Source organism: Oryctolagus cuniculus, chromosome 5, assembly GCF_964237555.1.
Source record: "Oryctolagus cuniculus chromosome 5, mOryCun1.1, whole genome shotgun sequence".
NCBI classification, from domain to species: domain Eukaryota; kingdom Metazoa; phylum Chordata; class Mammalia; order Lagomorpha; family Leporidae; genus Oryctolagus; species Oryctolagus cuniculus.
In genome coordinates, this window is record NC_091436.1 from 92,322,152 (window position 1) to 92,344,264 (window position 22,113).

General features: G+C 39.1%; 1 protein-coding gene across 1 annotated transcript in view; it reads right to left on the minus strand.

The window, feature by feature from the left end:
- BCKDHB (branched chain keto acid dehydrogenase E1 subunit beta) overlaps positions 1–22,113 on the minus strand; it is a 273,092-nt gene that overhangs the window by 226,380 nt on the left and 24,599 nt on the right. The window contains exon 3 of the mRNA XM_002714546.5: positions 21,540–21,608. Coding sequence (XP_002714592.1) covers positions 21,540–21,608 — 69 coding nt within the window. The remainder of the gene's footprint in view (positions 1–21,539; positions 21,609–22,113) is intronic.

Consider the following 22,113-nt stretch of genomic DNA (forward strand, 5'->3'; position numbering starts at 1 on the left):
CATCAGAGCTGGTCTCATTTCATGACCATTAGCCTCTCATGACCATTAACTATATTTTGAATTCTTGCATCATAATAGATAGCCGACATTTTTTATTTTGGAGGCATGGCTCTCCTCAGAAAATATGTTCATATTCATTTTCCACATAGCTCTATTCTTTTTAAAATTCTGATTCAATATACAATGAGAATTACCTATTAAATTTTCCTTTTTCTGTGACATGCTTTCATGTTGTATTGGGGTACCACAAGAATCAACTGGCATATACAGATCACAAATTTGGCAAAAACAACACTGGTGATAAAATATAATGCCATTGTGTAAAGTGTCTCCTTATCTTAACATGCAGGTAGTTATTTTCAAACCGACCAATAACTTCACTGGCTTTTTTAGACAAATGCAACTCTAACATTAAAAGCTTCTAGAATTTCACCAGCTGGAAGACATGTCAATGCAAACAAATGATGCACTTTCAAACTGATGTTTTCATCACTGCCGTATCACATGGCCAATCCATCAGAATTTTCCATCAAATGCACTGGGCTAAGTAGAACAAACTATCAACAACACCTTGAAATGCAATTTTAGGAGATGGGAACTGGCACTGTGGTGTAGTAGATAAAGCCCAGGAATCCCATATAGGTGCTGGTTTGAGTCCCGACTGTTCCACTTCTAACCCAGTTCCCTGTTAGTGCACCTGGGAAAGCTGCAGAGGATGACCCAACTCCTTGGGCCCCTGCACCCTGCTTCTGGCTCCTGATTGGCTCAGCTTTGGCCATTGCGGCCATTTGAGGAGTGAACCAGGGAATAGAATATCTCTCCCTCCTTCTCTCTCTGTAACTCTGCCTTTCAAATAAATAAATAAATCATTTTTAAAAATTTAGAAGATGTCATCATACCTAATTCCAAATCTGTTATTATGGTTCAGAGATTCAATTGAAATCCATTTTCTTATGCAAAGTCCACCAAATCTTCAAATAAGCATTTATGAAGTACTTCACTTTTTCAGGTCATTGGTAAATAAACAAGCAGATAAGTTCTAGTCAATAGGGGCATGAAGTGCATATAACTGATAAAAAAAAAAAAAGAAAGAAAGAAAGAAACAAACAAACAAACAAACAAACAGTGGTGACAGTTTTGAAAGTATCATCTGTTAGCCAAAATAAAGTATGAACTAGTTGTCCTATGGTAGATTTACCAACAGATGTAAGAAGTCTATCTTCTTCAATACTCAAATCCCTAAGTAACAACAGTTCACCATTCAATGTATTTTCTAATACTGTGAGATTCTCTGTATCAACAAGTGTCTGGCTTAGAAGGTTACCTCGCTTACTGAATTTATTCTGAGGTCATTTTTTTTACGGCAGCCATGGTGCTATTTGTGAAGAGTCAGAAGTGGTACGTGACCTTTCTCTGAGGGGAGGAGAGAACTTCCACTTTGACTATGGCCTTGTCTAAATAAGATCAGAGTTGGTGAACTCAAAAGGCTTCCATAGCCTTGGCAGCTTATGACAGGAACCTCGAGTGATTACTGATGTCATAAACAAGAGTGTCAATTGCTAAGTCAACAACAGGAGTCCCTGTGCACTTACTCCCCATGTAGGATCTCTGTCCTTAATGCATTGTACTATGTGAATTAATGGTATAACCAGTACTTTATTCTTTGTGTGTCTGTGTGGGTGCAAACTGTTGAAATCTTTACTTAGTATATACTAAGTTGATCTGTATATAAAGATAATTGAAAATGAACCTTCATGAAGAATGGGATGGCAGAGGGAGTGGGAGATGGGATGGTTGTGGGTAGGAGGGAGGTTATGGGGGGAAAAGCTGCTATAATCCAAAAGTTGTACTTTGGAAATTTACATTTATTAAATAAAAGCTGAAAAAGAAGATAACATGAGGGGCTGGTGCTGTGGCATAGTGGATAAAGCCACCGCCTGCAGTGCTGGCATCTCATATGGGCACCGGTTTGAGTTCTGGCTGCTCCAATTCCAATCCAACTCTCTGCTATAGCCTGGGAAAGCAGTTGATGATGTCTCAAGTCCTTAGGCCCCTGCAGCCACTAGAGAGACCCAGAAGTCCCTGGCTCCTGGCTTCGGATCAGCGCAGCTCCGGCTTTGCAGCCATCTAGGGAGTGAATCAGTGGAAGGGAGACCTCTCTCTCTTTGCCTCTGCCTCTCTGTAATTCTGCCTTTCAAATAAATAAGTAAATCTTAAAAAAAAAAAAAAAAAGTGGTACATGACTAAATAATTTGGCAATTACTCTGTATGCAATCAAAAAATGCACTAATCCCTTCCTGAGCATTTAGTTTTACCCCTCTTAAAATAGTCTTTTTTTGGGCCAGCGCCATGGCACACTAGGTTAATCCTCCACCTTTGGTGCCGGCATCCCATATGGGCATCAGGTTCTAGTCCTGGTTGCTCCTCTTCCAGTCCAGCTCTCTGTTGTGACCCGGGAAAGCAGTGGAGGATGGCCCAAGTGCTTGGGCATCTGCACCCACATGGGAGACCAGGAGGAGGCACCTGGCTCCTGGCTTCAGATCAGCGTAGCTCCGGCCGTTGCGGCCATTTGGGGGATGAACCATCGGATGGAAGACCTTTCTCTCTGTGTCTCTCTCTTTTACTGTCTGTAACTGTACCTGTCAAATAAATAAATAAAAAATGTTTAAAAAATACTTTTTTTTCTCCAATGGGAATTTTTATTTTCAAGACCTCAATATTCAAAATATTAATCTTTCAGGGGATTCTGACTCTGGGGATTTTAGACCCTAGAAATTTCCAACTTTCAGTATTGGGATCTGTACCAATAATATCAACTCAATTTCTGAGCACAATGTCGAGTTGTTATATAGCTGCCACGGCCATCAGGCGTGCAGCTCCTAGAAGGAAGAACATTCTAAGTTGTACTTTAAAACTTTGGGTTCAAAAATGAACAAAATAGGAGGGGAGAATCCAGACATTTGCAGATACAGACCAATCTGAACTGTTCTATAAAATTGTTATACTGATAACTCCTTCAACCTCCAAAATTTAGGCGATCCAAATTGGCTATATTTACTGATAGTTCTAATAGCTGATTCCTTCTGTTTTTTTTTTTTTAATTTTGAAGAATTTGGTAGAAGTATTAAGCTCATAATCCTCAAAGACCTCTGAGAATTGGAACCTAGAAATATGCAATATTGTTTGAAGTAGTGGAAAAGGAATTATTATTTTAAACTACACTGATCTACACTAGTCTATGAATCTCCAAAATAGTCAGTAACCCATTTTTAATTCCTTCGCTTCTTTAATTCCTTCACCTCTGGCTTTTCTCTGAAAATGAGAAAAGTGACTGTGACAAAAGATAAACAGTCTTAAACAGATTAAAGAGTACAAAAGTAAAACTTTTCCAATATCCTCTCTCCCACCACAGTCAATACTGGAGCATGGAAAGCAAGAGGGTGAAGAATAAAGAGATACTAAACAGCCATTGCTACAAATTGTTCAAAATCAAATTTTACAATTATACTGTTTTAATTTAATTACTGTGTCAAAAATAGATTCCTATAGCCTTCTATAAGGTAATGCTATAACTCTGAAAGAAGAGTGCTTAAAACATAACTATAGTAGTTACTTAATGTTCAATCTGCCTTTACATATGGGTTAACCACACCCATGGATGGCAGGAAGTCACAGGATATCTGACAATCAACTTGAGCAGTAACCGCAACCTCTTCTTAGGACTCATGCAATACATCTTTTCAGTAGATGTCATTTTAGGTTAAACATCTCTTCAGATTTCAACACTTAATTTTAAAGTCAAATATTTATGATTCACTATAAGAAGTTTATTTTCCCATTCTCCCATGATCTAAGGCTGAAATGAGAAAATTAAAGCAAAAAGAAAACCCTTAGGATTCAAAAAGTATGTTTGAATCAAATAAAAAGCAATTCTGAATACTTAAATGGAAGAAGAAAAAAATCAGTAGGTAACTGGCTTCAATGTGAGAAAATTAGAAACTAAGCTGTCAAAATAAAACATAGAAAAATACCTAGTACATATTCAAGAAATACTCACTACTGAAGAAAAAGTCTATATTTTCCTCTGTTAAAGGTACCAAGGTGAAAGAGAATTTCCAGCACATTAAACACCAGATTTGAAAAGCTACTTTAGCAGTGTTATCCACAATATTAAATATATGTGACATATTTGACACTTGAAAAATGAAAAAGATCTTTCATTCTTTTAATATGTATTACTCTTGACAAAATACAGTTTTTTCTAATTTTAATTACAAAGTTTCAAGATAATCAATTTTATACTTTCTGACAATAATTACCTATAATCCCATTTTTCCTGGTCCACTTTAATCCAAGATTATCTCTTAAACCCCTGTTGTAGCTCACATCTCAAAATGTTAAAAGCACGTCATTGTCATGTAAGGTCGAGAGAAAGTGGCTTAAGGGCATTACGTTCTGACTGATGCTTAAAATGTCAAAGAGAACACCTGTTGGCAGCTCTAATATTTATTGTTTAGTAAATTAAGGGAAAAAATAATTAAAGCAGCAGCTGCCACCCAGAACAATTTAATACACTCAGAAAATCTTGTTCATGAAAAGAGATTTTGTTCAAAGTTTTAATATGGGTTTCTATCAGTGAGTTTCTTCTTACATCATGAAGAATCAAAACCCTTGAGCTTTGATTTATTGAAATTCCTTATATTTCTTACATTTTTTAATAAATGAGTGGCTCATCCACTTGCCACTGGGCAACCTGGTAACACTAACCTCTGTGAACTTCAGTTCTACATTATGTGGAGATGGGCTAGATCAGCGTTTCTCAATGTCGGTGCTACCGACATTTGGAGCCATTAGTTCCTTGATAGGTGGGGGAGGACTGTCTTGTGCACAGCTGGATCTTTAGCAACAGCATCCTTGATCTATCCACTAGATGCCAAAGTCATCCTCCTATTGCGACAATCAAAAATATCTCTAGTTATTGCCAAAATCACTACCATTTGAGAACACTGGAATACACAGCTCTGATATCCTATGTAATATATTAAATAGCTCATTTTCTTAAATGTTATTTGTTAAGCCATTGATCAACAAGCCAACCATGAGAGTACTCATTTTGATTTTCAGGGAGACAAAAATGCAATGGCTATCTGTACCAATTCTAAATTTAGCAGACTCTAAAAAACTTTATTTGGGGCCGGCGCCGCAGCTCAATAGGCTAATCCTCAACCTGTGGCGCCGGCACACCAGGTTCTAGTCCAGGTCGGGGCGCCGGATTCTGTCCTGGTTGCCCCTCTTCCAGGCCAGCTCTCTGCTGTGGCCAGGGAGTGCAGTGGAGGATGGCCCAAGTACTTGGGCCCTGCACCCCATGGGAGACCAGGATAAGTACCTGGCTCCTGACATCGGATCAGCGTGGTGCACCGGACGCAGCATGCCTGCTGCGGCAGCCATTGGAGGGTGAACCAACAGCAAAGGAAGACCTTTCTCTCTGTCTCTCTCTCACTGTCCACTCTGCCTGTCAAAAAATAAAAAGAAAACTCCACAAGATCAAAACAAACAACCCACTTAAGAGATGGGCCAAGGACCTCAATAGACATTTTTCAAAAGAGGAAATCCATGGCCAACAGACACATGAAAAAATGTTCAAGATCACTAGCAATCAGGGAAATGCAAATCAAAACCACAATGATGTTCCACCTCACCCCAGTTAGAATGCTCACATTCAGAAATCTACCAACAACAGATGCTGGCGAGGATGTGGGGAAAAAGGGACACTAACCCACTGTTGGTGGGAATGGTCAAGCCACTATGAAAGTCAGTCTGGAGATTCCTCAGAAACCTGAATATAACCCTACCATTCAATCCAGCCATCCCACTACTTGGAATTTACCCAAAGGAAATGAAATTGGCAAACAAAAAAGCAGTCTGCACATTAACGTTTATTGCAGCACAATTCACAATAGCCAAGACCTGGAACCAACCCAAATGCCCATCAACAGTAGACTGGATAAAGAAATTATGGGACATGTACTCTATAGAATACTATACAGCAGTCAAAAACAATGAAACCCAGTCATTTGCAACAAGATGGAGGAATCTGGAAAACATCATGCTGAGTGAATTAAGCCAGTCCCAAAGGGACAAATATCATATGTTCTCCCTGATTGGCGACAACTAACTGAGCACCAAAGGGGAAACTTGTTGAAGTGAAATGGACACTATGAGAAACAGTGACTTGATCAGCTCTTGTCCTGACGGTTGATGTACAATGTAATACTTTATCCATTTTAGTATTTTTTTTGTTCTAGTACCATTGGTTGAACTCTGTAATTAACACACAATTATTCTTAGGTGTTTAAATTTTAACTGAAAAGTGATCCCTGTTAGGAATTTGGAAAACATTATGTTGAGTGAAATAAGCCAATCCCAAAGGGACAAATACCACTTGTTCTCCTTGATAGGTGACAACTAACTGAGCACCAAAAAGGAAACCTGTTAAAATGAAATTAACACTATGAGAAACGGTGACTTGATCAGCCCTCACCCTGACTGTTGATGAGCAGCTTAATATGTTATCCCTCTTAGTATTTTTTTTGTTTGTTCTACTTAATACTTTTGGTTGAATACTGTAATCAATACACAATTCTTCTTAAGTGCTGAAACTTAACTGAAAAGTGATCGCTGTTAAATATGAGTGGGAATAAGAGAGGGAAGAGATGTGCAATTTGGGACATGCTCAAGTTGATTTACCTCAAACGGTAGAGTTAGAAACATACCAGGGGATTCGAATTCAATCCCATCAAGGTGGCATGTACCAATGCCATCTCACTAGTCCCAGTGATCAATTTCTGTTCACAATTGATCGTAATGATAGGACTAAGAACCAAAGGGATCACATAAACAAGAATAGTGTCTGCAAATACTAGCTGATAGAATCAAAAAGGGAGAGAATGATCCAACATGGGAAGTGAGATACACAGCAGACCCATAGAATGGCAAATGTCCTAACAGCACTCTGGCCTCAGAATCAGCCCTTAAGGCATGTGGATCTGGCTGAAATGCCCATGAGAGTATTTCAGGCATGGAAAGCCAAGACATTCTGAGGGAAAAAAAAAAAAAAAAAAAAAAAAAAAAAAAAAAAAAAAAAACCCTAAATGAAAGATCTCCACGAGTGAGATCCCAGTGGAAAGAATGGGTCATCAAAGAAGGAGGTACCTTTCTCTGAAGGGAGGAGAGAACTTCCACTTTGACCATGGCCTGGCCTAAATATGATCAGAGTCAGTGAACTCAGGGGGCTTCCATAGCCTTGGCAGCTCATGACAAGAGCCTCGAGTGATTACTGATGCCATAAACAAGAGTGTCAATTTGTTAAGTCAACAACAGGAGTCACTGTGCACTTACTCCTCATGTAGGATCTTTGTCCTTAGTGTGCTATACATTTAGATTTAATGTTATAACTAGTACTCAAACAGTATTTTTCACTTTATGTTTCTGTGTGGGAGCAAACTGTTGAAATCTTGACTTAATGTATGCTAAACTGATCTTCTGTATATAAAGAGAATTGAAAATGAATCTTGATGTGAATGGAAGGGGAGAGGGAGTGGATAAGGGGAGGGTTGTGGGTTGGAGGGACGTTATGGGGGGGAAGCCATTGTAATCCATATTCTGTACTTTGGAAATTTATATTCATTAAATAAAAGTTAAAAAAAATAATAAAAAAAACTTTATTTGGAATAAAAATTCACAAATGGTCACCAAAGCAATAAAGTAAACCAATGTAAATGTGAATTTTAAAAATACATATTCTATTGGTCTATATGCCAGTTTTTTATGCCAATGCCACCCTGCATTTTTAAAAATTATTTATTTATTTTATTTGAAAGGCAGAGAAAAAGAGAGAAATATCCCATCTGCTGGTTCACTTTCCAAATGCCTGCAACAGGTAGGGCTGGACTAGAATGAAGCCTAGAGCAAAGCACTCAACCCAGGTCTCCAACATCTAAGTGGTACAGACACGAGTACTTGAGTCTTCACCTGCTGCCTCCCAGGGTTTGCATTAGCAGGAAGCAAGAATTGAGGGAAGACCTGCGACCTGAACTCAGTCACCCCAATATGGGGTTCCATCCTAAGGGCATCTTAATCATGTCACCAAATTTCTACTCCTACCACACTGTTGTGATTACCATATTTGAAAGTTTTGAAATAAGGAAGTATAAGTTCAACTACAATCTTCACAATTGAGAGCAGAAACATGAAATATGTGTGTGCCCATGTTTACAGGAACATTACTGACAACAACCAAAAAGTAAAAGCAACCCAAGAAGGGAGCTTACGGCTCTAGTCTACGGGAAGATAGTTTTTTTTAAAAAGTAGAGCGAGTATAATCTCAGGAAAGAGGGAGAAAACTGCAAAGGAAACTCCATGCAAATAAGAGGCACACTGTGAATCTATGTGGAGGTTGTGGATGCATGCAATCAGGACCCCAGCAGCCAGAGCCTCAGCACCAGCTTTGGAGAGTGAGGTGAGACCAGTCTGTAACAACCCAAGCCACTGGCAACAAAGCTGTAGGAAGAGTCTGGCCTGAGTGTAGCTTGGAGTCCAGTGGGGTACAACGTAGCTGCCAATCTAGAGGGAAAAAAAAAAGAAACAGGGGGCACATTTCTCTTTCCATCCAGCACCAGCATCCTGTAACTAGCTGAGAGACGTGGGCTACATTTTAGACATATGTAACAGCTGTGCCAGCTTGTGTTTGCAGGTCCAGCAAACAGTTAGAGGAGATGCCTGAGTCTGGTGGGGAGAACTGACAGGGGACTGGGCGTTCAAGATTGTTGGGAGCCTTGTGTCCTGGGACAGACTGTGAAAACACTGGGGCTGCATGGAAGGATGCAGGGTTTGGTTGTGTCTCCCAACAGTCAATGTAGGTAGCTCCACAGGATCAGGGATCCCTGATTGTCTGATGAGATCATTGCTATGGGATCTATATAGACACTGAGGACTGCATGGATCCTTTGTGTTGTTCTTGTGGCAGCGTGGATGAATATTGCACCCAAGGGGCTAGCACCTGGGAATTTGTCTCCTTGGAGGAAAGGAGGTGGTAATGAGACTATGCCAACAGAGCTGATCAAACCTTCCTCTGATAAAAAATAAAAAAAGAAAAAAAAAAAGATTTACCACACCCCACGTGGATGTCACCATGGACACTCCCCTCACCCTGGTGCACTGAACAGAGTTCCTGGACCATATCCAGGCCACAACTCTGGGTATTCACTCAAAGAGCAGACATTCCACTAAGCCACAGAAGCATAGTCCAACACTATCATAGGAGTGGGGAGTGGGCGGAACGATCTCTACAAATGCCTAAAAATAAATGCAGCAATTCAAGAAACAAGAATAAGAAAGAAAACATGATGTCCCCAAGGAACATAACAATACTTCAATAATAGAGTGTGAAGATGAGAAGAATGAAGAAATGCCAGAAATGGAATTCAAAAAATTGATCATAGGATTACTTAGAAGCAATCAGAAGAAAAACCACAAATTAAAGAAATCCATAGATTACATTAATGAAAATTTTTCCCATGAAATTAGGATTTAAAGAAAAATCAAAAGGTAATACTGGAAATGAGGAATTCAGCAGATCAAGTAAAAAATGAAGCAGAAAGCCTTAAAAACAGATTCATTGAGGCAGAAGAAAGAATATCCAAGTTAGAAGACAAATCTCTGGAAATCTTACAAACAGATCAATAAAAAGGAGAAGAAATTAGGAAATTTGACACTATCAAATGACCCAACATACAGGTCTTAGGAGTTCCTCAAAGTGTGGAAAGAAAGGATGGATTAGAAGGAAATTTAGTGAAATAATGATAAAAAGTTTCTAATTTGGAGAAAGAAATGGACATCTAAGGACAGGAAGCACATAGAACTCCTAATACAAATGACCAGAAAAGATCTTCACCACGACACATTGCAGTCAAACTCTCCACAGTAAAACATAAAGAAAAGACTCTAAAATGTACATGAGAGAAAAGCCAGGTTACTTTCAGAGGATCTCCAATTAGGAGACTCACAGAGGACTTCTCAACAGAAACCCTATGGGCTAGAAGACAGTGGCAAGATATAGTCCAAATCTTAAGAGAAAAAAACCATCAAGTCAACCCAGGATGAAGTTGAAATAAAGATCTTCTGTAATAAATAGAAATTGAAAGAATTTGTCACCACTCATCCAGCCCTACACAAGATGCTAAAGGATTTACTACACATAGAAACACAGAAAGAATTTCATCATCATGAAAGAATGTGAAGGCGGAAAATTTACCAGTAAAACTACTAAATAAATCCAAAGTAAATGATAGAAAAATTTATGGAAAAATGGCCGGCCAAGTCATTACTTATCAATATTCACCTTGAATATAAGTGGCCTTAACCCTCCATTAAAAGCTGCAGACTGGCTGAATGGATTAAAAAAAAAAAAAAAAAAAAAAAAAAAAAAAAAAGACCCATCTATTTGCTTCCTACAAGAAAAACTGGTAAAGCCACTGTGGAAGACAGTGTAGTGATACCTCAGAAATCTGAATATAGACCTACCATTTGACCCAGCCATCCCACTCTTGGGAATTTATCCAGTGGAAACCAAATCAGCATATGAAAGTGTTATCTGTAACCCCAAGTCTATTGCAGCTCAATTCAAAATAGCTAAGGGCCGGCACCGTGGCTCAATAGGCTAATCCTCTGCCTTGCGGCGCCAGCATACTGGGTTCTAGTCCCGGTCGGGGCGCCGGATTCTGTCCCGGTTGCCCCTCTTCCAGGCCAGTTCTCTGCTGTGGCCCGGGAGTGCGGTAGAGGATGGCCCAAGTCCTTGGGCCCTGCACCCGCATGGGAGACCAGGAAAAGCACCTGGCTCCTGGCTTCGGATTAGCTCAATGCTCTGGCCACAGCGCGCAGGTCGCAGCGGCCATTGGAGGGTGAACCAACATCAAAAGGAAGACCTTTCTCTCTGTCTCTCTCTGTCCACTCTACCTGTCAGAAAAAAAAAAAAAAAAAAAAAAAGCTAAGACATGGAATCAACCCAAATGTCTATCAACTGAAGACAGGATAAACAAATTATGGGATATGAGCACCATGAAATACTACACAGCAGTAAAAAAAAAAAAAAAATGAAATCTTGTTATTTGGAACAGATGAATCTGGAAAATATCATACTTAGTGAAATAAGCCAGTCCCAAAGGAACAAATACTATATGTTCTCCCTGACCTGTGATAACTAATGGAGCACCTAAAAGGTAATCTGTAAGTGAAGTTGACACTTTGAGAAGCAATTACTTTGAATAGCCCTTGTCTTGACTGTTGAGGAACAGTTTTTTTTTTTTTTTTCATACCATTTGTTGAATTCTTATGGGGACAGTGCTATGGCACAGTGGGTTAATCCTCCACCTGTGACACTGGCATCCCATATGGGCACCGGTTCTAGTCCCGGCTGCTCCTCTTCTAATCCAGCTCTCTGCTGTGGCCTGGGAGAGCAGTGGAAGATGGCCAAAGTGTTTGGGCCCCTGCAGCCATGTGGGAGTCCCAGAAGAGGCTCCTGGCTCCTGGCTTTGGATCGGCCCAGCTCCAGCCATTGCAGCTTGAGTTCTGCACATGTTCCTATAGACTTACTTCTAAGGGTACAGTTTTAAAACTTGTCATGGGACCCCAAATCCCCTTAAGCTGGGTGGCAAAAATAGCATTTTAATTGTTAAAGTGATCATATGGATAGGGTTAAGTGTCTGGTAGTACTAATAGATAGAATTAAAAATGAGCGAATGCTCCAACATTCTATGAGCAGACTCATAGAATGACAATTGCTTTAAGTAGCACTCTGACCTCAGAATCAGCTCTTAAGGCATTCCGATCAGGCTGAAAAGCACATGAGAGCATTTCAGGCATGGAAAGCCAAGACACTATAGCAAAAAATGTCCTATATGAAGGACCTCAGGGGGTAAGACCCCAGTGGAAAGAAGTGGTCATCAAAGAAGGAGGTACTTTTATGTGAAGGGAAGAGAGAGGTTCCACTTTGCTTATGGTCTTGTCTAAATACTGATGGAGTTTGTGGATTCAAAAGGCTTCCATATCCTAGGCAGCTCATGTCAAGAGCCTCGGGTGATCACTGATGTCATACATAAGCGTGTTAATTGTTAAATTAACAACAGGAGTCACTATGCACTTAATTCCCCTTCAGGATTTCTGTCCTCAAAGAGTTGTATTATGATAGTTAACAGTAAAACTTGTCCTCAAAGATTTATTTCATTTTAGTGTATTAAGTAGAGGATAATCTTATGTCTCATAAGTTTTAGTTATGCCTAAGTGTCCAATTCCACTGCTTGTGTTTTCTTAGGTGCTTTAATTAAAGATTAATGATAAAACTTAGTCTCAAGAACTAACTTTCTTTTAATGTATCAATTGGAGGATATGCTTATGTTTCATAAGTTGTAGTTATGTCTAAGTGCTTGCAAAAGATGTATCATTATTGGGTGCTTCTTTAAAGTTAATTTTCTCAAAAAAAAAAAAGAAGTGAAATTAACTTCGAGATACAATGACTTTGAACAGCCCTTGTCTCAGCTGTTCAGAAAGTTTTTTTTTTTTTTTCTGTGCAAATTGTTGAACTCTTTACTTAGTACAGAGTTGGTCTTCTGTGTATAAAATTAATTGAAAATGGATCTTAGTGGATACTGGGACCGGGAATGGAAGAGGAAGGAGGAAGAAGGTGGGAGTGTGGGTGGGAGGGTGGGTATGATTGGAAGAATCACTGTATTCCTAAAGTTGTACTTACAAAATACATGAAGTTTATAATCCTTAAATAAAAGGTTTCATAGGGGAAAAAATAACAAAAGAAAAAAAGAAAACTTTTTCCCATCTTTTTAAAAAAAGATTGTTAGTACAGTTAAGTAGCCTTCTTACTTTTTTAACATCAGACACTTTAAATTGCTCCTGGTATTATAATTAGATTTCTCCATTTGCTAAAAATACACATATTACAGAACTAGATAAACATGTTTAATATGCCTGTTTCCCCTTCCAATACTCTTTTAAACAAAATTTAATTTATTTTAAAATGTGGTAAGATTATATATATAACATAAAGTTGGCCATTATAACCACTTTTAAAATGAGATTTATTATTTATTTGAAAGGCACAGATTCTAAAACAAGGAAACAGAAACAGAGACAACAGAGAAGAGATAGAGGGACCAATCTTCAATTTTCTGGCTCACTCCCCATCTGGGTGCAACACACAGGTCTGGGCCAAGCTGAAGTTAAGAGCCAGGAATTCCATCTTGATCTCCCACATGGTTGGCAGGGGCCCAGATACTTAGGCTACCTTCTGCTGCCTTCCCAGTGACACTAACAGGAAGCTAGATCAGAAGCAGAGCATGTGGGACTCAAACTGGCACTCTGATATGGGATGGCAATGTTGCAAGCTGTGGCTTTACAGACTGTGCTACAATGCCAACCCCTTTAACCATTTTAAAGTATACAAATTAGAGGTATGGGTATGCAATCATCACCACCATCCTTTACCAGATTTTTTTAATTTTTTTTTTTTTATTTTAAGGAACCAAAACACTATGCCCGTCAAGTAATATCTCCCCAGTCCACCTCTCCCAGACCTTGGCAACCACGACTTTTTTTCTGTCTGAATTTGACTACTGTATATAGTTCATACAAGAGATGTGAGTATTGATCCTTTTGTGTATGGCTTATATCACTTATCCTAATGTCTTCAAGGTTGCAGCGTGTGTCAGAATTTCCTTCCTTTTTAATAATAATGAATAATATTCCATTGTTTGTGTACATCACATTTTGTTTATTTATACATCAGCATACACTTGGGTTGCTTTTTTTGGCATTAGATTTTTTTCTTTTTATTTTTTACCCAGAAATTTTTTATTTAAGGTATACAAACTTCATGCATTTCATAAATACAACTTTGGGAACATGTTGATTTCCCACTCACCCTCCTAACCTTCTTCCTTCTCTCTCTCCTATTCCCATTCTTATTTTTTAACTAAGATTTATTTTCAATTAAATGTATATACATATGATTAACTTTATACTAAGTAAAGAGTTCAAAAAATAGTTGAAAGAAAAACTGTCATGACATCTCAAAATGTCTATTTCACTTCTATAGATTACCATAGATCAGTGAGAATATATGATAACTGTGCTTTTGAGACTGGCTTATTTTACTAAGTATAATGTTTTCCAGTTGCATCCATTTTGTTGCAAACAAAAGAATTTCATTTTTTTAAGAACTGTGTAGTATTCCATGGTGTAACATCCCATAATTTGCTTATTCAGTCTTCAGTTGATGACATTTGGGTTGATTCAGATCTTAGCTGTTGTGAATTGAGTTGCAATAAACATGGAGGTACAGATAACTCTTTCATATTCTGATTTCAATTCCATTGGACAAATTCCCAGTAGTGGAATGGCTGGATCATATGGTAGGTCTATGTTCAGATTTCTGAGGTATCCGCAGAATGTCTATCACAGTGGCTTTACCAGGTTACATTCCCACCAACAGTGGATTAGGGTACCTTTTTCCCCACATTATCTCCAGCATTTGTTGTTTGTTGATTTCTGTATGAAAGCCATTCTAACTGGGGTGAGGTAAAACCTCATTTAGATTTAGATTTGCATTTCCCTGACAGCTAGTGATCCTGAGCATTTTTTCATATGTAACTGTTGGCCATTTGGATTTTCTCTTTTGAAAATGTTTAAGTCCTTGGCTATTTCTTAACTGGGTTGTTTGTTTTCTTGTTGTTGAGTTTCTTGATCTCTTTATATATTCTGGTTATTAATCCTTTATCAGTTGCATAGTTTGCAAAAATTTCTCCCATTCTGTCGGTTGCCTCTTCATTTTGCTGAGTGTTTCTTTTGCAGTACAGAAACTTATCAATTTGGTGTAATCCAATTTGTCCATTTTGGCTTTGATTGCCTGTGCCTCTCCAGTCTTTTCCAAGAACTCTTTGCCTATGCCAATGTATTGCAGAGTTTTCCCAATGTTCTCTAATAATTTGATGGTATCAGATTGTAGATTTAGGTCTTTAATCCATTTTGAGTGGATTTTTGTGTAAGATATAAGTTAGGGACCTTGCTTCATACTTCTGCATGTGAAAATCCAGTTTTCCCAGCACCATTTGTTGAAGAAACTGTCCTTGCTCCAGAGATTGATTTTAGCTCCTTTGTCAAAGATAAATTGACTGTGGATGTTTGGATTGATTTCTGGTGTTTCTATTCTGTTTCTTTGGTCTATCCATCTGTTTTTGTACCAGTACCAGGCTGTTTTGATTATAACTGACCTGTACTATGTCTTGAAATCTGATATTGTAATGGTACTCAACTGTAAAACAACCTTTAAAAAATATGTATATTAGAAAAAAGAGGTTTATACCAACATATTAATATCTATTTTCACTCCAGATTTCTAGAACAGATATCTTACAACCTATATCTGGTATTCAATCTGTTTTAAGTGGTAAATCAATATAATTTAATGGGGAGAATAAACCATGTATTCTATTTTCCTGAGAAATCTTGAGTTTCAGCAAGTTTTTTCCCAGTAATATGAATTATACTGCCCAGGAACTGAATTTCCACCTCCACCTGCTACTCTTCCATAAAACCCTGACACTAAATCCAAGGATGTGGTTATCACCTAACTGATGCTTTATTTACAGCAAGAAATACAACCAAAGGGCATTTTCTCTGCTGCCAGTGCTAATTTCAAAATCCATGTGAGAGTGTAAGGGATTATTGGTCAGAGGATTGTGCTTTCAGTCTCAAAAGTTAAAGCTCACTCCTCAAGCGGCATATGAGGCTTTTCAAATATTAAAACAAATGCCTAAGGTTGCTCATGGTTGCAAACTAATATGACAATTGTCATAATCACAAGACTTCTAAGCATAAAGGGAATCACAGCATGAAGAAATTGTTTCTCACTTTAAGCCAGAAATAAAAGCACAAGAATTACCTGAAGGAGCATTCTGGAATGGCCCATTGGGGATCCTCTGATCCCTGCTCTTCCCTTTACAGATGAGGGCCCTGAGGTCTAAAGTCAATCGCAAACATTAGCATATTACTGAAGAACGCTTGCCTCCTCCACACGGCTGTCCCAGATTTCCTTCCTGACTCCTGTGTATTAAAGTATCTGGTTCTACAATTTCTGTGATGTTTACATAAGAAAATAAGCAAGTGGCTACATTCATTTTGCCAAGCTGCTATGACAGCAGCACTTGTGGTGTAAAGGAATGAATACAGTAATGGAAAAACATCAAGTCCCGTGAAAAGGCAGATGTGTGGGCCTGTAGACTTATTTAGCAAGTCCTTTCTGCTGTTCCTTTCTCACCTCAGTTTCCTCCAATAGTGTAGCCAGGAACCCAAGTCCAACATTTATATCACTACAGAATAGTATTAAACAAAACCATACCACAGTCTTGTCTGAATAAATTTCTCCCTCCCTCACTCGGAAAATGGCAACAATGAGGATAGTTTGTATAGGACATATGGAAGCAGTTGATCTGTTTAAATGAAAGCATGTGTGACATCCCACTTAAAATTACACATACCATACCCTACACATCAACTGTACTATCTGCTTCTCCTAACCACTGCTTCGACAGAATTCCTATAGTTTCCACTGTTGTTCCTGATCAATACATCTCCTTGCCTGCAAAATTTAGAGCTGCCTGGAACTATGCAATGTGCTGATGAGGATAAACTATTCTGTATCTTTTAGTTAATGCTCAAAAAACTTACATTATTTTGTTCTATCAAAGGGCAGCATTAGGGATGCTAAACCCATGCTCAGTATCAAGATCATCTGGGACACAAAACAGCTCTGTGCTTCCCCTTCCTTCTCTATAGCATTGCCTCTAATTATATAATCCCTTCCCTTTTAACATTCAGTAGTATTCAGCTTTACGGTGGTACACAGTAGACCGCAATTCTTCAACTCTGATCTTCTGAAGGAATATAAAACGCTCTGCGGCAGTTCCAGAGTTCTGGTCCAATGCCAAAGACGACAGTTCTCTTTTCCAAGTGTAGGCTGCCATCTACTGACAGTGACTCTTTTGGGCTCAACAGCTCTCCCCAGAACGCAAATTCATCCTTCACAAGAGTGCTCTTTGCTAAGTCATTTAATGCAATGTATTCAACTATATTAATATAACATTTAGCATTGTAACTACAGATTATTTTAACTTAAATACTAGACATGTTTTTGTAAAGACGGAAGTTTCTGGCCTATACTTGCAAACTGGCAGAGAATTACTTTTTCTTTTTAAGGCATATGATTTTCTAAATATGTAAGAAAAATCTATTTTAATACAGATTTCTCAGGGCCAGTGCTGTGGTACAGCAGGTTAAAGCCCCAGGCTGCAGTGCCAGCATCCCATGTGGGTGCTGGTTCAAGTCCCAGCTGATCCACCTCCGATCCAGCTCTCTACTAATGCACCTGGGAAAGCAGCAGAGGATGGCCCAAGTCCTTGGGTCCTTGAACCCACGTAGAGACCCGGAAGCAGCTCCTGGTTCCTGGCATTGGATCAGTTCAGCTCCAGCCGTTCTGGCCATTTGGGGAGTGAACTAGTGGATGGAAGATCTCTCTCTCTCTGTCTCTACCTCTTTGTAACTCTGTGTTTCAAATAAATAAAAAATAAATCTTTAAATGTATATAGATAGATTTCTCTTTGCGATTTCCTTTATCTGTATTTATATGTATATAAGTCCACCACTACTAGACATTGGATTTACAAAATATGCTGAGATCAACAAAATAAGCATTGAAACATTTGTGAAGGCAGCTGCTGAGATTCTCCCTGTGGAAATCTGAGACGGCAAGTATTATGTGACCACCATCAATGCCTCAGGGCACAGAGACTTTATCAAAGACGTGATCACAGGCACATCTCAGGCTGGCTATGCTGTCCTAGTTTTTGTTCCTCGTATTGTGAATAGGAACGTGGTATTTCCAAAAGTGGGCAGAATTGTGAGCACAGTCTTCTGGCTTACACACAGAGTAGAAAACAATGAATTATTAATGTTAACAAAATAGATTTTACTGAGCCACCCTATAGCCAGGCAACATATAAAGAAATCATTAAGTCAGCACCTACATGAAGAAAAAAATGGCTATAACCCTGACACAGAAGCATTGGTGCTGATTTCTGGCGGAAATGGTGGCAACACGCTGGAGCCAAGTGCTAACATGCCTTGGTACAACAGATGGGAAAGTCACCTGTAAAGACAGCAATGCCAACAGAACCGCATTGCTTGAAGGTCTGGATTGCAGCCTACAGCCAACTCATCCAAATGTCCAGCCTTTGTGTTTGTCCCTACAGGATGTCTACAAAATTGGTGGTAACAGTATCCACTGTGGGCCAAGTGGAGACTGGTGTTCTCAATTCCAGCACAGTAGTCACCTTTGCTCCAGTCAATGTCACAACTGAAATAAAAGTCTATCGAAATACACCACGAAGCTCTGAGTAAAGCACTTCCAGGGGACAATATGGGCTCCAATGTTAAGAATGTGTCTGTCAAAACTATTCATCATGACAATGTTGCTAGGTTCAACAAAGATGGCACACCATGGAAGCAGCTTAGTATCTAAGCTAAATCAGCACTAGCTATGCTCCTGTCCTGGACTGTGACATGGCTCACATTGCTTGCAAGTTTGCTGAACTGAAAGAAGATTGATTAACTCTGCAAAGATGGAAGACAGCCCTAAATTCCTGAAACCTGTGAATGCTGCCATCATTGATGTAGTTCCTAGCTAGCTCATGAAAGCTTCTCTGACTACCCTCCTCTGGGTGGCTTTGCTCTTTGTGACAGCAAACAGACAATTGCTGCAGGTATCATCAAAGCAGTGGACAAGAAGGGTGCTAGGTCACCAAGTCTACCCAGAAAGCTCAGAAGGCCAAGCAAGTATTATCCCTAATAGCTGCCATTCCAGTCATAGTCTGTAACAGACAAGCGGTCTCAGAACTGTCTCAATTGACCATTAAAGTTTAATAGTAAATGACTGGTTAGTAATGATAATACACCATAAAACCTTCAGAATGAAAGCGAATGCTTTGTGACTCATTGTGTGTATGTCTGTGTCTCTGCATGTGCCTGTGCGTGCAGCAGTTTCAAGTTTTTGTTTTGGAGGAGCCTCCGAGGGGGGTTACACCTTTTTAACATGTATTTCTTTCTTTCTGTTGTGAAAAAGAAAAACTCATTAAACAATATGGGCCAGGGAACTACCCATAATCCTACCATCCAAAGAGCCACTGAGAACAATCTGGTACATTTCCTTTCAGTCTTTTTTTTTCCATATAGTTTCAGTAAATCATGACTGTCTACATTGTGCAAAACAACTTTGTATCCTCTTTTTGTTTCAAGTGAGTATTTTCTAATTTTTATTTTTGTCTGATACATAAAAATTGTACATATTTACAGGATAACATGTGAAGTGTCAATACATGTATATATTATGACAAAATCAAGGTAAACATACTACCTGAAACATTTATATTGTTAGTTTTTAAATTAGTCATTTTAAATGGAAACAACTTGATCAAAAATCTATCACAGAATTTTGAGAACCATTAAAACAAAGCTTAATGAGAAAAAAAAGTCTACAGAAGTCTAAATGAGCAGGAAAGATAATCTTTCAACCCAACTAACTCATTGCTAGAAAACTCTTAGAAATAGACAGCCAGGAGAATGCAGTGACTGGACCCAGGAACTCAACCTATTAAACACAGAAGAGAGGGGCTGGTGTTCTGGTGCAGCAGCTTAAGCTACCACCTGCAATGCCAGCATCCCATATGCAAATCCAGTTCCCTGCTAATGTGCTTGGGAAGACAGCAGAAGATGGCCCAAGTGCTTAGGCTCCTGCTATCCATGTGGGAGACCTAGAGGGAGTTCTAGGCTCCTGATATTAGCCTAGCTCAGTCTTGGCTGCTGCAGCCGTTTGGGAAGTGAACCAGAAGATGAAAGACTTGTCTCTGTCTCCCTCCACACACACACACACACACACACACACACACACACACACATACACACTACCCTGCCTTTAAAATAAATGTTTAAAAAGTAAGTAAAAATGAAAGATAAATAAGATAAAAATGGAAGAGAAAAGAACAAGCTGAAAGTTCTGCTAAGTGAGAGAAAACAGGCTATGGTTTCTTGAATTCAAGTATAACATAACTTCTGAAATAATGACATGAGAAAATGATTTTTAAAAAATGAGAAATTATTTTTAAAAAAATCAAAAAGACCTTCACTCCTCATTGTGTGAGCAAGGTAGATGGGTCACAGGCCAGTGCCGCGGCTCAATAGGCTAATCCTCCCTCTGCAGTGCTGGCACACCAGGTTCTAGTCCTGTTCGGGGCACCAGATTCTGTCCCGGTTGCTCCTCTTCCAGGCCAGCTCTCTGCTGTGGTCCGGGAGTGCAGTGGAGGATGGCCCAAGTGCTTGGGCCCTGCACCTGCATGGGAGACCAGGAGAGGCACCTGGCTCCTGGCTTCGGATCAGTGTGGTGCGCCGGCCGCAGCAGCCATTGGGGGTTGAACCAATAGAAAAAGAAGACCTTTCTCTCTGTCTCTGTCTCTCTCACTGTCTACTCTGCCTTTCAAAAAAAAAAAAAAAAGATGGGCCACAATGCATTCTGATGGCCCTAAGTATAACTGAGTCAACTGAAATCAGTAAAAGCAATAGGAAGAAATCAATCACATACCAGACAAGGGGCACACAACAGCCAAGATCAAACTGGTAGAAGGGTTAAGTGTTGATGGTTAATTTTAAATGTCAACTTGGCCAGACTATAGCACTCAGTTACTTGGTCAAACACAGACCCAGATGTTGCTATGAAGGGATTTTTTTAAAATGTGATAAACATTTAACTCGGTAGGCTTTGAGTAATGCTGAGTACCTTTTACAATGTGCATGGGCCTCAACCAATCAATTTAAAGCATTACAAGAAAAGACTGAGTTTTCCCAAACAAAAAGGAATTTGGCCTCATGACTGAAACATAGAAATCCTGTCTGCGTTTCCAGCCTGCCAGCTTGTCCTATAGACATGCCAGCACCCACAATCTTGGGAGCCAATTCTTTAAAAGCAAAATGAATCTCCTCCCACTCTCTACCACCACAAAAAAAAAATAATAATAAATTATTAATGGAGACAGACAGGCAAAATTTTGAACTGGAGGCAAGAGAATTAAAATGATTAAGACAGGCAGTAATAAGACACCAAAGATTCTTGTACAGATAAATGTGATGATAAACAATACATTTAATGAAGTTATTTTGGAATCATAATACGTAAAATATGAGATGGATCAGAGGATAGGAGAATCAAAACATCAATGGAGAAATCTAGGCCAAAGGACTCTATTGCAGGCTATGGAGAAGAAAACGATATCAAATGGATACAACAAATAATTTAGCAGGTATATTTTATATTTTCAATATTTTTAAGTAAAAGCTGTATAGGAATACGATTCATAATGATGCCGACTCACCATATTTGTCTCGCAAGCCAACAGTGCATCTGAAGACTCCACCAAAGGCAACATCTTCACCAAATATTACTGGAAAGCAATGTTTAAAGAGCACAATTATTTGGTGATCTCTAAATAATTTTAGCAATGAAAAATAAGTAATTTAAATATTTACACTTAAATCAAAAACAGAAATATCATTAGATCTGGATAAGGTTTCTAAAGTTTGATATTTTTGACATTTTGGCCTAGATATTTCTTTGGTTGTGTGTGTGTGTATTGGGGGGTCCTTCCTGTGCATTGCAGTAATAGAGCAGCATTGGATAACAGTCCATTGGATAACAGCTGCCTCATACATACAAACGCAAAACTGTGCCAATCAAGTATCTTCCAACATTGTGACAGGTATAGGGAGCAGGTAGCAATGGGCCGGGGCACAAAATGACCCCAAGCTGAGACAGAGCCACTGATCCACAGTCTCACTGTGTTTTACCCAGGGAGAAAATGAGTCCAAAGAAACAACCAACTTGCCAAGTCAGAACCATGACTCACGCACCAGGCCACGGGCTCATGGCTTTTCCCATACAGAGTACAC